The 13,283-nt window shown below is 51.9% G+C and overlaps 1 protein-coding gene across 3 annotated transcripts in view; it reads left to right on the forward strand.

Moving 5' to 3' along the window:
• Positions 1–2,564: 2,564 nt before the first annotated feature.
• The window catches only part of TRAM2 (translocation associated membrane protein 2), an 80,528-nt gene continuing 69,809 nt past the window's right edge, over positions 2,565–13,283 (forward strand). For 2 of the 3 annotated variants that reach the window (XM_028097501.2, XM_028097502.2), the window contains exon 1: positions 2,565–2,810. In XM_028097501.2, coding sequence (XP_027953302.1) covers positions 2,691–2,810 — 120 coding nt within the window. In that variant the 5' untranslated portion in view covers positions 2,565–2,690. The remainder of the gene's footprint in view (positions 2,811–13,283) is intronic. The other variant, XM_028097504.2, reaches the window with a different exon arrangement.

Below are 13,283 nucleotides of genomic sequence, written 5' to 3' on the forward strand. Positions count from 1 at the left end.
CCTGCTTCTCCCTCTGCTTCTCTGTCTCTCATGAATAAATAAATAAAATCTTAAAAAAAAAAAAAAAGGCAGTCACCCAATCCCGTCAGGAGGTCAGCTGGGACTACGGTCATCTGAAGACTTGACGAGGGCTAGAGGATCTGCTTCCAAGGTGGAAAGCCTGGCAGATTAGTGACGGTTGTTGGGAGGCGGCCTTAGTTCTTGACCATGTGGACCTCTCCATAAAGCTGCTTGAGTATCTTCACAATGTGGCAGCTAGCTTCCTCCAGAACAAGTGACCTAAGACAGAAAGGGGAAAACCAAAATGTCTTTCACATTCTAGTCTTGGGAGTCACACACCATCACTTATGCCATATTCTATTCGTTAGAAGTGATCCACTAAGTCCAGCCCACATTCAAGAGGAGGGATTAATCGCCACTTCTTGAAGGGAGGAGTATCAGAGAATTTGAGGACATATTTTAAAACCACCACACATGGATTGTCTTATCTTTCCGTCCCTGGTAACTAGCACAGTGTTTGGCACTTAGTAGGTGCTCAATAGATGTTTCTAATGGAGTGGTGTGTTAAAGGGGGAGATCCTGGAGGCAGGGTATCTATGGGTAATTAGTGTGGGCCAGGTAAAGAATGGTAGGGGAGGGGGATTGTTGGAAGGTTGTTCTGAGGTGCTGAGATTCATAGGATCCGTGACTGGATGAGGGGTTGGGAAGAGGTCTGTCTGGGGTTGAAGATGGTTTTGGAACTAAGACTTATAGATGGCTGGGATGGCTGAAGTAGGCGTCTAGTGCTTCCTCCATGGGGTTGTAAGGTAATGAATATCAAACCATGCATCTAAGAACCCTTTGTCTAACTGTTCAATTGCATTTGAAAGGACTCAGGGCTGGCAATCATCAGTATGAGCACTAAGCTATCCCCTTTACTTTAGGTTTCTCATTTACACACCTGGAGGTTATAATCCCTAACTATCTCCTAGGACTTTTGGCCTGAATACAGGCCGAGATTGACAATATCTCACTTTATGCAAGAAATTCCCACCACGATATCCTCTACGAATGGTCATGGGGAAACACGAGGAAAGTATTAGGTTGAGCCATCTGAAATGCTGGTATTCTAATTTTGACCTAGAGAAACTGATGGCATAGGGTTCAACCTAACAGATGTGGCTCCCATTTGAAAATAGGAACACCTTTTCACAGATGGAAAATTAAGATGCTCTGGAGTTCTTGATCCTTCTACTCCTCATGAAACTCGGGTCCAACTTTAAGAAAGGTCAGCCTTGAAGTTAAATGTTTAGTCCAATATAGGCAATATTTTCCTATTTCCTGAAGCCAGATAAATTAAAGACCAAAGACTGTATCTAAATACTGATGAGTGAAGAAACTTCAGATGTAAAATTTTATCTAGGAAGTCAAGGTAAGTTCAGTCTTAATCACATTTCCCACACCGTGCCATGTTTAAGAAATCATATTTACTTAAAAGTGAAATAACTCTGGACCTAATGAAAAGGAGAATAGGAATTAAATAGTTCTTTGTTCATTTTGCATTTTCACACATCTAGAAAGTGATTAGTTGACTCCTTCATTACTGGAAGGCATAAATCCAATATTTGCCTATATAAATTAATTTGTTAAAAATACATTTTGTCCTTTCCAGGAGTACTTTTAAAACTTAATATTAAATAGAAACTTTACATGAGACAGTGCCTTCTTTTTTTCTTCTTCAGATCAATTAATATTTAAGGCAGACTCTGAGTAAGACGTGTATAACTAATTGATAGTAGCACAAAAGTCTCAGAAGTTAGCAAAACTGCACCCATCCATCCACTCCCCTCACTGGAATACAGACGCCCCCGGGGCAGGTCTTTTTTGTTTGTTTGCTGCGTATTCCCAGCAATCTAAACCGTGCCTAGGTCACTACAAGCTCTCAATAAGCACTTGGTTGACTTGAGGTTCACTGATCATCCGTGCCTGGCGGGGCGGCCAGCGAGAAGGCCCGCCGGCCGCTCCCCTCCCTCCACCGAACCTGCGCTGCTCTCGGCCCCGCAAGCCCGGGAGTATCCGGCTACCCGGCCCACCCCGCCCTCTGCCGGGCCGCGGCCTCCCCGGCCCTTCCCTTCCCTCGGAGGAAGGAGCGGGCGCCGAGAAGTGGGAAACCCGGGCCCACTTCCTGTCCCGGCAAGGCCGGGCGGCAGCGCCCCCCGCGGCCTGCTCCCTGCGCGCGGCAGGCGGCCGGGCCGCAGCGGCGAGAATGCAGCGGGGCGCGGCGACGGCGACGGGCCGGGCCGCGGGCGCGGGGCCAAAGGGGCCCGAGCCGCGCTCGCGGCCCCGCGCGCCGGCCCCGCCCCGCTCCCCCACCCCGGACCCCGCTCCCTCCCGACCCCGCGCGTCCCGGCGGCCAGAGGGTTAAGCGCGCGGGGGGGCGGGGCCGCAGCGAGGCCGGCGCGCGGAGTGCGGGCCGCGGGTGGGGAGGGGGCTGCGGCCGGGGGCGGTTCCGGGCGCCGGGGGCGGGGGCGGGGGCGGGGGCGGGCGGAGGAAGGGGGCGGGCCCCAGAAGTTGTTCGGCGCTAGGCCGGCGGGCGGGAGGGCGAGCGGGGCAGCGGGCCGGCGGGCGGACCGGGCCGGGGTTGGAGAAGTTTGCGCGGCGGCTCGAGAGCGCAGGGTGCGGGCCCCGCCGGCCGCTGCGCGCCCGCTGCCATGGCTTTCCGCAGGAGGACGAAAAGTTACCCGCTCTTCAGCCAGGAGTTCGTCATCCACAACCATGCGGACATCGGCTTCTGCTTGGTGCTCTGCGTCCTCATCGGGCTTATGTTCGAGGTGAGCGAGACTGGGGAGGGGGTGCCCCCTCGCGCGTCGCCCGGCGTAGCCCTGCAGGTCCTGCGGGTCCTCCTCCGAGCCGGGGCGTCTGGCTGCCATGTACGCTCTCTGCACCCCGGCTTTGTGCACTCCGCGCCCCCTTGGCCTCCTGGTCAGCCCGGACGCCACCCCTCAGCTCTGCGGCCGCGCCAGCCTTGCCCTGCTCTGCCGCCCCCTTGAGCACCCACACTATCCTGCAGCGCTTTCTGCAGCCCTGGATCCTAAGCCTGGCCTCGAACCATCCGCAGCGCTGCCACCCTGGCCCGACCAGTGGGGTTTCCTTTCTGGTGTCCGGGAGCCAAGCCCGGAGACTCCCAGACCCGCGGTCATTGCACAATTCCCCCTCCCAAGCGGTGGCTGCCAGCTCCTCTGGGCTTTTCCAGCGGGAGGGACGCTGACTCTTTTCTACGTCCCACCTGGTTTTCCAGGTCTCATGCATCCTCACCTCTGGAACGTGCTCAGGGCGTTCACGTGTGGCCCTGACCCTGTCCCAGCAGTGCCCTTCTGCCATCCCCCCCCTTTTTTTTGCCCTTGCCGAAAAGGCCAGGTTTCATATACCCTTTATTACCCTGAGGACTGTCCCTTTGGATCCATCTGTGGTGGAACCAGAGCTTCTCCCCTGTTACAGGGGCAAGGAGAGGGACAGGGATATTCTCTCCTTTTAGGGGAAAGATGATTCTCTCAGAGCCGTGGGGGACAGGGGTTGGAGGGGATGGGGTCCGACCCCGGACAGCAGAGCCCTGGTGTAGGCCTCACCAAGCCGACCAAGCCGAGTTTTAGTAAGCCCGCTGGGGGTCAGAATCCAGGGGAATGACTGACTGCTCGGGAGAGGGAGAAAAATGTGATATCCAAAGTGGGAAGAACTGGAAGAAAGTGAGGATGGGCTTGCTCTGGTATATCTTGTCTTACGAGTGAGATTATGTGGGTGACGCTCCCCTCCTCTCACCCATGTCTCCTTTGAGGCGTGCCTGGTCCTCCCTGCCGGGTAGTGCTGCTCATCTGCATTCTCAGGGATGGGTTAGGAAGCTGTAACCATTTATAAATGGCCTTGGAGACGGAGGATTCTTAGTGTGGCTAATTCCGCCTTCAGTGCCCCTCTCTCTCTGGGTTCCTTGTCTCCCCTCTGTGGATGACAAGGGTTCTGTTTGGGCCTGAAGCGGCCCTCAGGCTGGGGACATTTTCGTGGTGGTGAGTCAGGGTTGGATGTGTGAATGCATCCTCAGCTGGCCTTCAGGGTCTGTAGGAAATAAACCTGGGACCAGGATTGGGGTCTGCACTCCAGCTTTTGCTAGGGCTCCTGCCCTTCAGTTCCTCCCTCCTTCCTTCCCCCACCCGCACAGCTCTCATGGCATATTCACCCTGACTTTGTCAAGTCAGGACCGTCCCTGGGTCCCCGTCTCTGCCCTGTCATTAGTCCGGACGGAAAAATTGACTGCAGCCTCAGTTTCCCCTTGGCTAAAGAGGTTAGTAAAACCTGTCTTCCTCACAAGGTTATTGGAAGGTTCAACTGAGATCATTCAAGCCATAAGAGCCAGAACAGATTCCACAAATGTGAAAACGCGTCGCTTGTTGAGGAAGCCCCGTTACTATTGATCATGGTACTAGCTTTAATGAAATAAGAATTTTTTTTTGCGCAGCCCATACCCTCAGTATCTATTTGCTGTCCTCCGTTCTAAGAGGCCTCCCAGGGCCGTGTCACCAGTCTTAGAAGGTGTGGTTGGAAAGACACACGTGACAGCTGTAGACCTCATAGGCACACTCTCTTCAGCCCGCGGGTCTCTCGCATAGCCTTGTGCCTCTCTGCTGCGTTTCGGGCAGTTGCTAAGGTTCGTGGCTCTGTGGGTTTTATTGTTGCTTCAAAGAGCTGCTTAGGGTTTGAGCTCTGTACCTCCTTCCCTCTCCTGCCTTCAGCCTTGTGGAAAGTCCTTTGCATGAAACCTGGGACTTTGTGGGAGTTGAAAAGTGCTAGGAGCCCTTACTCCCACTCCCTGACAGAGGAGGAAGGTCCGGGATTGAGGAAATAACAACAATGCCTTCCCCGGTTCCCCATCTTGGGGAATGTGGAAAGGGCCCTGGTTGAAATGCCCTGCAGACTGACTCCTTCTTCCTGTCACCCTCTATCTGCAGAAGCTTAGACCTGCAGCGGTTGGGCTTACAGGGCAGGGCACCTTTTCTAGAAGGGGCATCGGAGGTACATTGTGGGATTGTCGGTGTATGCTGGTATGTGAGAGAGAGGGCCATGCCCAAACCTCCCTTCTGAAGGACACGTGTTCTGCTGTGTTCGGCACATAGGTCCTTGTTGTCTGTGCCTGACAACTGACTCTGAGGAGGTAGGAGAGAGAGTCAAGTTTTTGGAGCTCTGCTCTCCCTACCAAAAGAGCAGAAATAACTCGGTTAGTCCTAGGGACCTCAGAGAGACACATGTGGGCATCTTCACATTTGGGGTAAAGCCGGGGATGGCACCTCATAACCCAGCACAGGACTTACTGGATACATCTAGTTAGGGTCTTCTGGGTTCTCCCCTGGAGGTGTGGTGTATATGTAGGGACGCATGTGGGCAGGGGGCAGTTCAGCTCTTAACAAGCTTTTTCCTAGAAATGAGAATAGAAGGAGGTGGCAAGGGAAGGGGGACAGAGGGAGAGAGGACGTCAGGCTGTGGGGTTTCTAATTTGGGCAGGGCTAGAGTTCCTTCATCAGAAGCTGAGTCAGGAAAACCCAGTTAGGATTCTTGCCACAAAGAGTAACTCTCCTGGCCACTCCTCCCTCGGGGTCCCCCTCCCAGCCCCTGCCGATGAGCTGGACCCCTTTGCCTCCACCCCAGGCCTCCGCAGCCCCTGGCATCCTGACTGGTCTCCATCTCACCCATGCCTTACCCCTCCCCAACTCACCCTCAGCTCACCAGCATTTCGGGGGGCCTCCATCGCCCCCCCCCCCCCCGGGGACCCTAGGACTTCAGTTCTATCCTCTGGGAGAGGCTGACTCCAAATTTCCTCCCTGGGGATCACTGCCTTTGGGGAACACACATGAAAGTGCCCTTCCCTCCTCCTTCTGGTTTAGTTTTGGGTCGTCCTAAAATTCCGTCTCCCATTTCCAAGGCAGAGGGCAGGTTCTTTGCCCTGCATCCAGGTTTTCTTTCCATTCCGCAAGGCCGTTTGGAATAGAGCTGTTCTGTGTAGCCACAGCACTTGGCTAAAAAATGTCAGGAATGTGGAGCTTTATTTTTTTTCCCCCTCCTTCCCTTCCAGCTTTCTCTTTCTTAACTCTGCTTTCGGGGGAGTTGGTGCAAGTGGGAGTTTTCTACCCAGCAGCTTGGGTCTTCAGTCCTGGCTGTGGTGGAGTGCTGACCCTCCTTCGGGGTGTGGGCAGCCAGCTGGGGGGTGTGTGCGTGCGTCAGACCTGAAAGCAGCCTTCCCCTCCCCTTTCCCTTTGCTTTCCAGTGGCCTGTTCAGTGCCACGTTTCAAACTGAAACAGGCAGGGGAAGAGGAAAACTCTCTCATTAGTGAATGGAGAATGAGAAAAAGGCGGCGGGGGCGAAGGCGAAGGCGGCGGCTGGGGGGGGGAGCATCGAACAGAGAGGAAGCAATTATACATTACCTCTAAAATGTCATTTTGAAACAGAAACTTTTTTGTTGGTTTTAAAGCTCATTTGCAGGCTCTGCTGGCTCTGTGGCAAGGAAATGTTTCTAAAATTCTAGGCCTGTCATTTGTAGGTTCGGGTCCCAGTTCGGTCTGCGATGACTTAAGGGTTCAGGACCCAGAGACCTTTTCCAGTAGTGGCTGGGTTTGCTTCTTTTGGAGGTAGCTGTGGTAGGGCTACCTTCTTCCCTGTTCCTGACACCGTGATTGACTTGCCAGGATGATGCGTCTGCAGTGTATACAATGGGAGTCCTGTTAGTACAGGGGCTCCGTGGCACCTGTTTACATCCTCCCAGACATACAGATCGGCATTATAACCCGAAGCCAGGCTGCCACTCCTGTCTATTAGCATTGTGAAACAGTTTTGCTTCTGTTGTGTTTCTATGAAGGAGAGGTTTATAAATGGCGCAGACCTGCGTCTGTGCACACCGGTTATTTCCTTGACTACCTTCTAATGCGCGTTTGAAGATGTTTCCCCACCAGCTTTTACAGCTTTTGACTTTATGCATCATCCTCTCTAGGCTCTGACATCAATCCTTCAGTGGTGTTTTGGAGAAATTAGCCCAGGGAAACTGAGAAGGGTGACTTACTCTCTTGGGTGCCCTTGTTCTGTGATTGGATTTCTACACACATCGCTCAGTGATCGGAGCAACAGAGCGGAGACTGGGAGCTAGTTTTTCTCCTGGTCAAGCCTAAGTGTTAAGCCTCACCTATGAGACATAATGGCCCATCAGCCATCCCTGTGTCTTCCCTTGGCCAAAATGTGATATCCAGAAAGGTGGCGTTGATCCCTTAGTGAGTTTTTGACCCTTACTTCAGGATGAAGACTGAGACCTGTAAACATGCCTGGCACTGTGCCCGGCCCATGAGCGCTTGATCGATGGTCTCAACGACCGCGCCGATCGCTGCTGTTCTTGGCTTCATTGCTGAGTCTTGCCTGCACACCTTCCACCACCACACTGGCTCGTGGGGCACCGGGGCTGTGTTTCATTTTAGATATGACATGTGTTGCCATGAGACCTGGCCCCCACGTTTTCCAGTGCTGGCCATTTTGCTCACCAAAGGGGATTTTTGCTCGACACTGGGTCCCTCTTTTCCCCAGGGCGCCCGGGGGACAGCTGCTCTTGCGAGAACATCTGTTTTCTCTCTGACATCCCGCTCATTAGGACCAGGGCTGTGGGTCTCTGGGCGGCCTCTGTCAGCTGTGTGGAGGGGTCAGAACCGTGAGGAGACGGCCGCGCACGCTAAGTAGGTGCCACTTTTCTCTCACTTGCTCCGTTGTCTGAGCCCTCGGTTGCTGGTTGGTTTCTCGGGGGCACTGTCCGGACCAGTCACAACAGAGCTCCTCAGTCCTGACTGTTTGTAGAGTACATGTGTTGCTATGGTGAAAACTTCACTCTGGCAGGCATGAGCTCCCTTTTGATCTGCTTGGTCGTGGGCAGGGGCCCCAGAAATCACTCCGTGGCAGAGCTGATGGACCCCCCCCACCTTCCCACCCTGGTAAATGACGAAGCCAGAGGCTTGATAAGACCGGATTAGAGTTCCCAAATGACAGAAGTGCTTTCTCATCAGCGAGAGCGCTCTGAGCAGGCTTTGGTGGGAAACTGCCCCGATGCTATCTCTTCACCTTTTCATCCAGCGCTGTGTATCTGGTATCCACTGGTACCTCATGGTTAAAGAAAGGGGTGGGGGAAAAAAGGAGGAAAAGAAAACGGTAAAACTACTACCATGGCTCCTGATGCAGCCCTTCTTATTTCACAAGCCGACCTTTATCTTTTACCCAGTCTGTTGCTCTGCCTTGATTTACCTCCGCTGTCTCAAGTGTCCCGCAGTAGAGGAGAACCCAACCCAACCTCATCACAGCTGGTTGGCGTTGCGAGTTCACTGTGTGGTTTAAAGAGCTTTGCAGGCAGGTCTTCTGGCCACTGTAGGTTCCCACAGCGTTCCTTGCTTTTCAGCCAAGGAAGTGGAGCCCGACTGGGGGCGGGGGGAATCTGAGGCCCCTGAAGCCCTCTGGTGCGTTTGCGGGAGCCCAGGGTTAGGTGAGGCACTGCTTCATGGCTCTCTGCCCGAGCCACGTTGCCTCTTGACGGCTTCCCTCATTTGTCCTGAGGGGTTGGCAACATTTTCCATCTGTGAAATGCTTTCCTAGCCTCACCCTGTAATCTGGATGGTTTATGGGGGTTGTCATACCCATCCAGAGCCTGGCTTCCAGAGGAGAGACTTGGCCAAGGACCATTCCCTCCGAGTTAGAGTCGGAGCCAAAATAAGAATTCAGCAACGTCTGGCTCCCATTTAGAGCTCAGCCCTAACGCTTCCATGAACAGGGGAGTCTATGGAATGTAGCCACAGGCTGCTTTATTTTTCTTTGTCTGAGTGGAATCTTAGTTTATTACCCGGAAGTAATGTCTGCAGGTCATTGTTCCACTTGGAGGCTTTTCTGCCTGGGACAGTCACGGAAACGCGCATCTCCCCGAGAGGGACCACAGAGAAGGACCCTCACGTGTGGATCACAAGTGAGCATAGGCGAACGGGCAGGGGCTTCACCTGAAAGTTACTGCCTGTCGTTCGCCGACATCTGGGTAAGCGGAGCTACCTCTGGCTGTTCTGTTTTCACTGCCCTTATCCTCAAGTTGATATTGTGGCCATTGCTCAAGGGTGTATCTTTCCTTCCATTTCACGAGCTGAAGGGCTAGGGGCAAACCTAGAAGCCACCTACTATGTTTATAGAAAAGGAAAATAAGCCTCTCAGAGGTTGGGAGATTTGCCCAGGACAGTGAGAGGGAATTTTTGGCAAATGTGGGGCTTGAACCTACATCTTCTGACTCAAGTCTAGGGAATTTTCTACACGTCTGCCTGCTGAAATTCTCGATGCTACCTTTGAATGCAAGGGTATGTGAGGAAGCTTTGCAATTGATGTATCTTTCTTAAGTGTGCTACGTTCGTTAATTTGGCAGCTGCTTATTGAATTCCTGCGGTAGGCCTGTGTTGAGCTCTGGGAATGCAGATGAATAAGGTGGGGTCCTTGTCCTCAGAGAGGTCACGTGATGCATGGCAGCTTGAAGCTGGTAAACTGTTTGTGGAGGGGAATCAGGTCTTGCACTTGATGTAAGTGGCAGGTGCAGCATACAAACAGACTGTTGGGCCTCAACCTCAAACCACCGCTGTTGGTGGAAGGGGTTGGTTTATTGAGACCCAACACCCTGAGTGTGGGGTTGTCAGTCGTTGGAGGACAAGAGCGGTGGTCATTTAGAAACTTGTGAGGAACAGCTGGTACTCTTGTACTTTATAGCTTTGACCAAAGGCTGGGCGTATGTGTGTGCATGCGCGCATGCATGCCTATGTACAGATGTGATTTCTAGTACTAGGTGGTCTTTATTTATTTATTTTTAGATTTATTTACTTGAGAGAGAGAGAGAGCAAGCAAGCATGTGAGTCGAGGCAGAGGGAGAGGGAGAATCTCAAGCAGACTCTCTGCTGAGCGTGGAACTTAATCCCAGGACCCTGAGATCTCGACCTGAGCCTAAATCGAGTCAGATGCTTAACCGACTGAGCCAACCAGGCGACCCTAGGAGGTCTTTATTAACTGAGGTTAAGAGAACTCTTCCAGGGATGCCTGGGTGGCTCAGTCGTTAAGTGTCTGCCTTCCGCTCAGGTCATGCTCAGCGGGAAGCCTGCTTCTCCCTCTCCCACTCTCCCTGCTTGTGTTCCCTCTCTCGCTGTGTCTCTCTCTGTCAAATAAATAAATAAAATTAAAAAAATAAAAAGAACTCTTCCATATGATTTCTTGAGATTTTTACCATCAAACTCCAGCATGATCTGAAATGTTCCTTTTGGGTTAATGGAGGTGATAATCATACCTGGGGTAAGGAGGACATAATACTCTGAGCCTCAGTTGCCCTGTCTTTGAAGTAGGGTGAGGACTTCTTAATAAAGCTCCTGAAATTTGCAAAAGCAGAGTATTTTTTTTTACTTTATTTATTCATTTTATTATTTTTTTTAGTAGGCTCTATGCCCAACATGGAGCTCGAACTCATGACTTGGAGATCAAGAGTCTCATGCTCTACTGGCTGAGCCAGCCAGGTGCCTCAGGGCAGAGTATTATTAATCAGTTTGTTCCTTCATTTTTATTATAAAGGTGTAGATACTGTCCCACAGAGAGTTTTAAAAAGAGACTTTTTAGTGACTCACCACTATTAGGAAGATTTCTGTGACTTCTGGGAGGCATAAGGGTGTGCCTACTTCAAGACAAAAGATAGAGATGTGATTGCTGCTCCCCCCCTCCCCCCCCCCCCATTTGCTTTGAAGAATGCACAGGATCATACTGGTTAGTCAGCAAGTGTTTACAGTCTGGTCTGTGTGCCTGGTACAGTGTGGGATCTGCCAAAAGATAGCGTTGAGAGTTGGTAAGAATGTGGCTTAAGGCTTAGAGGTACCAGGGATGTATTACGGGCTCTTTTCCTGAATGTGCAGAGCAGTCTGGGGGCTCCTGACCTGAAGGAGCAATCCTGGGGTAAGCAGGCCTCCCCTCCAGCAATTCCTGGAGTCCTGCAGGAAATCACCAGGCTTGCTTCACAATGCCTGGTTTCCTGCTGAGAATTGCTTGGAACTTGGAGGAGAATTGAACTTTTCAGACCCAACACTTCTAGAGTTTAGAGCGTGTGTAGTTTGTAGTCTGACTTTGCACTGGATCAACTTTTGACCTCTTGGGCAAGGAATCACTTGTTCATATGGATTTTGTGACTGTTGCCCGGAAGCTAGAAAGGAATGATTGTTAGCTGGGGTTTTTTTTTTGTTTGTTTTGTTTTGTTTTTTAGTTGCAGTTTGCTCTCTGGTTTGGCATGAAGTGTGAACACATGCTCCTCTTCCAGATTCCTTGAGGCTTGAGTCCTGACCCGGGCATGGATGCGCGTGGTGGCGAGCGTCGGGGACTAAGACCTGGTGGCCTGGATTCTCCCTGGGGCTCTGCCATTAAATAGCTACGTGGCCCATGCAAGCCCCTCAGCTCTCTGGGCCCCACTTGCTTGCTGTTGTGTGTCTCGGTCGTGCCATTTCCACGTGGTTACACAGAACAGGGCTGGGGAATATGTATATGACTTAAGTTGCCAGTCAGAATTGGGTGGGTAGGGAAGGAAGCACCTTCCCCCCAGCCACATAGGTTTAGGATTAGTCAGACTAAAGTTGTGCCTCCATTGGGTTAAGCCATCTCTATTTCTAATCTTGGTTTCATTTCTTATTTGAGTTGAAAATCAGGTTCTAGCCTAAATTTGGGTTTGATGTGGAACCCGTGTTGGGAAGGAGAAAATCCTATTAGAAAGGAATCATCTTGGGTTGGGGGAGAGGGTGGGCTTTGTTTGTGACTTTCACGCCAAAGGCCCTGTGGCCTCTCCAAGGCTCCCCAGGGGGCTGGGGAAGAGCAAGAATAGTGGCCCATGTCTTCCGCCCTGCCCTGTGAGTTTTACCATTCTGGTCCTGTTGAGTGTGCTCTGGGGCCCTGGGCTCGAGCAGATCTTCATACTTAGTGATATGCTTGTCAAATCCACATGGACATTCATCTGTGGCTTATTTATTTATTTTTCTCAGATCAGTAGAGTGAACCTAGTGTCTGGAACCTGACCTGTGATCTGCCACTCTCCTCCCCAAGCTCCCAATAGTGCTCTCAAGGCTCTGCCCGGCCAACTTCAGCCACTTCTTCTGCGAGCCCCCACTGCATGTGGAAGCCTCTTCTGCCACTCTGACCAAAGAGCACGCTTTCTTCCTCAAACTTAGGAGAGTGAATTAAAACCAGAGCAGGGTGGAGAAGAGGTTGTGAGAGAGGCCGCAGGACTTCATGACCTTCTTTTTAGCGCCTAGCTTCAAGTACGAGTTAGCCATCCTGTCTCTCATTGGAAGCATCCGTGTTTGGCTCACCAAAAGTAGTCCACACTTGTGGATGCACTTGTATCCACATCTAGCAGGCCACCAGCCACGTGTGGCTATTCCTACTCACCAGCATGGAAGGAAATAAAAAGTTCAGTTCCTCGGTCACACTGGCCACAGTTCACATCTCAGTAGTGCAGATAGAGATAAGTGTTTCCATCACCGCAGAGAGTTCTGGTGGACCACACCGGGGCACACGTTGCTTTCTGAGGGCTTGTTCTGTTTGTTTTTGTAGTAGTAAGCAGTATCTTGTGGTGTGGTTCTGTGGGGGAACCGTTAGAGGCCCCGAATCACCGTGGTTAAGGTCAGGGTTCTACCTCTGGTTCTATTCTGGTTTGCCATGTCCTTGCCATGTCCTCTGGGTAAGTGGTTTCACCTCTCTGTGCTGTAGTTTACTTGTCAGTAAAAATATGCCACAAGAGTTGTTGGGAGGATTAGGAGCATCAATATAAAATATGTCAGAAGCGTTGATATAAATACAGCGCTTGGAAGAAGGCCTGGCACAGGCTAAGTGCCCAATGCCTGCTACCTGTTGTTACGACACTTGAGCACTTGGACAGCCTTGGGGTGACACCTTGACTCTGCAGATACCCCCTTTGTGACTGCCTTCTCTGTTTGGAACGTAGCTGAGAAGCAGGGTGGCATGGGAAGAATGCAGGGAGGGGCGTCCCGGGGCAGCCCAGGGATGGCCCCAAACCGATGTCCTGACACCACACCTAGGCTAGCCGCTCAGGGTCTTACCCCTGCTCATAACCCACCCAAACTTACTTTTCACACGGTTCTATGAAGCTTGGTTATCTGGTTCCCAAGATTACAGAAGGAAGAATGAGTTAAAATGGGAGAAGTGGCTGGGGTAGCTGACAGCTAGAAGGACCATC

This window comes from Eumetopias jubatus, unplaced genomic scaffold (genome assembly GCF_037043125.1).
Source record: "Eumetopias jubatus isolate StellerSeaLion01/CBP00866 unplaced genomic scaffold, mEumJub1_p1.0 scaffold_6, whole genome shotgun sequence".
Taxonomy (NCBI): Eukaryota; Metazoa; Chordata; class Mammalia; order Carnivora; family Otariidae; genus Eumetopias; species Eumetopias jubatus.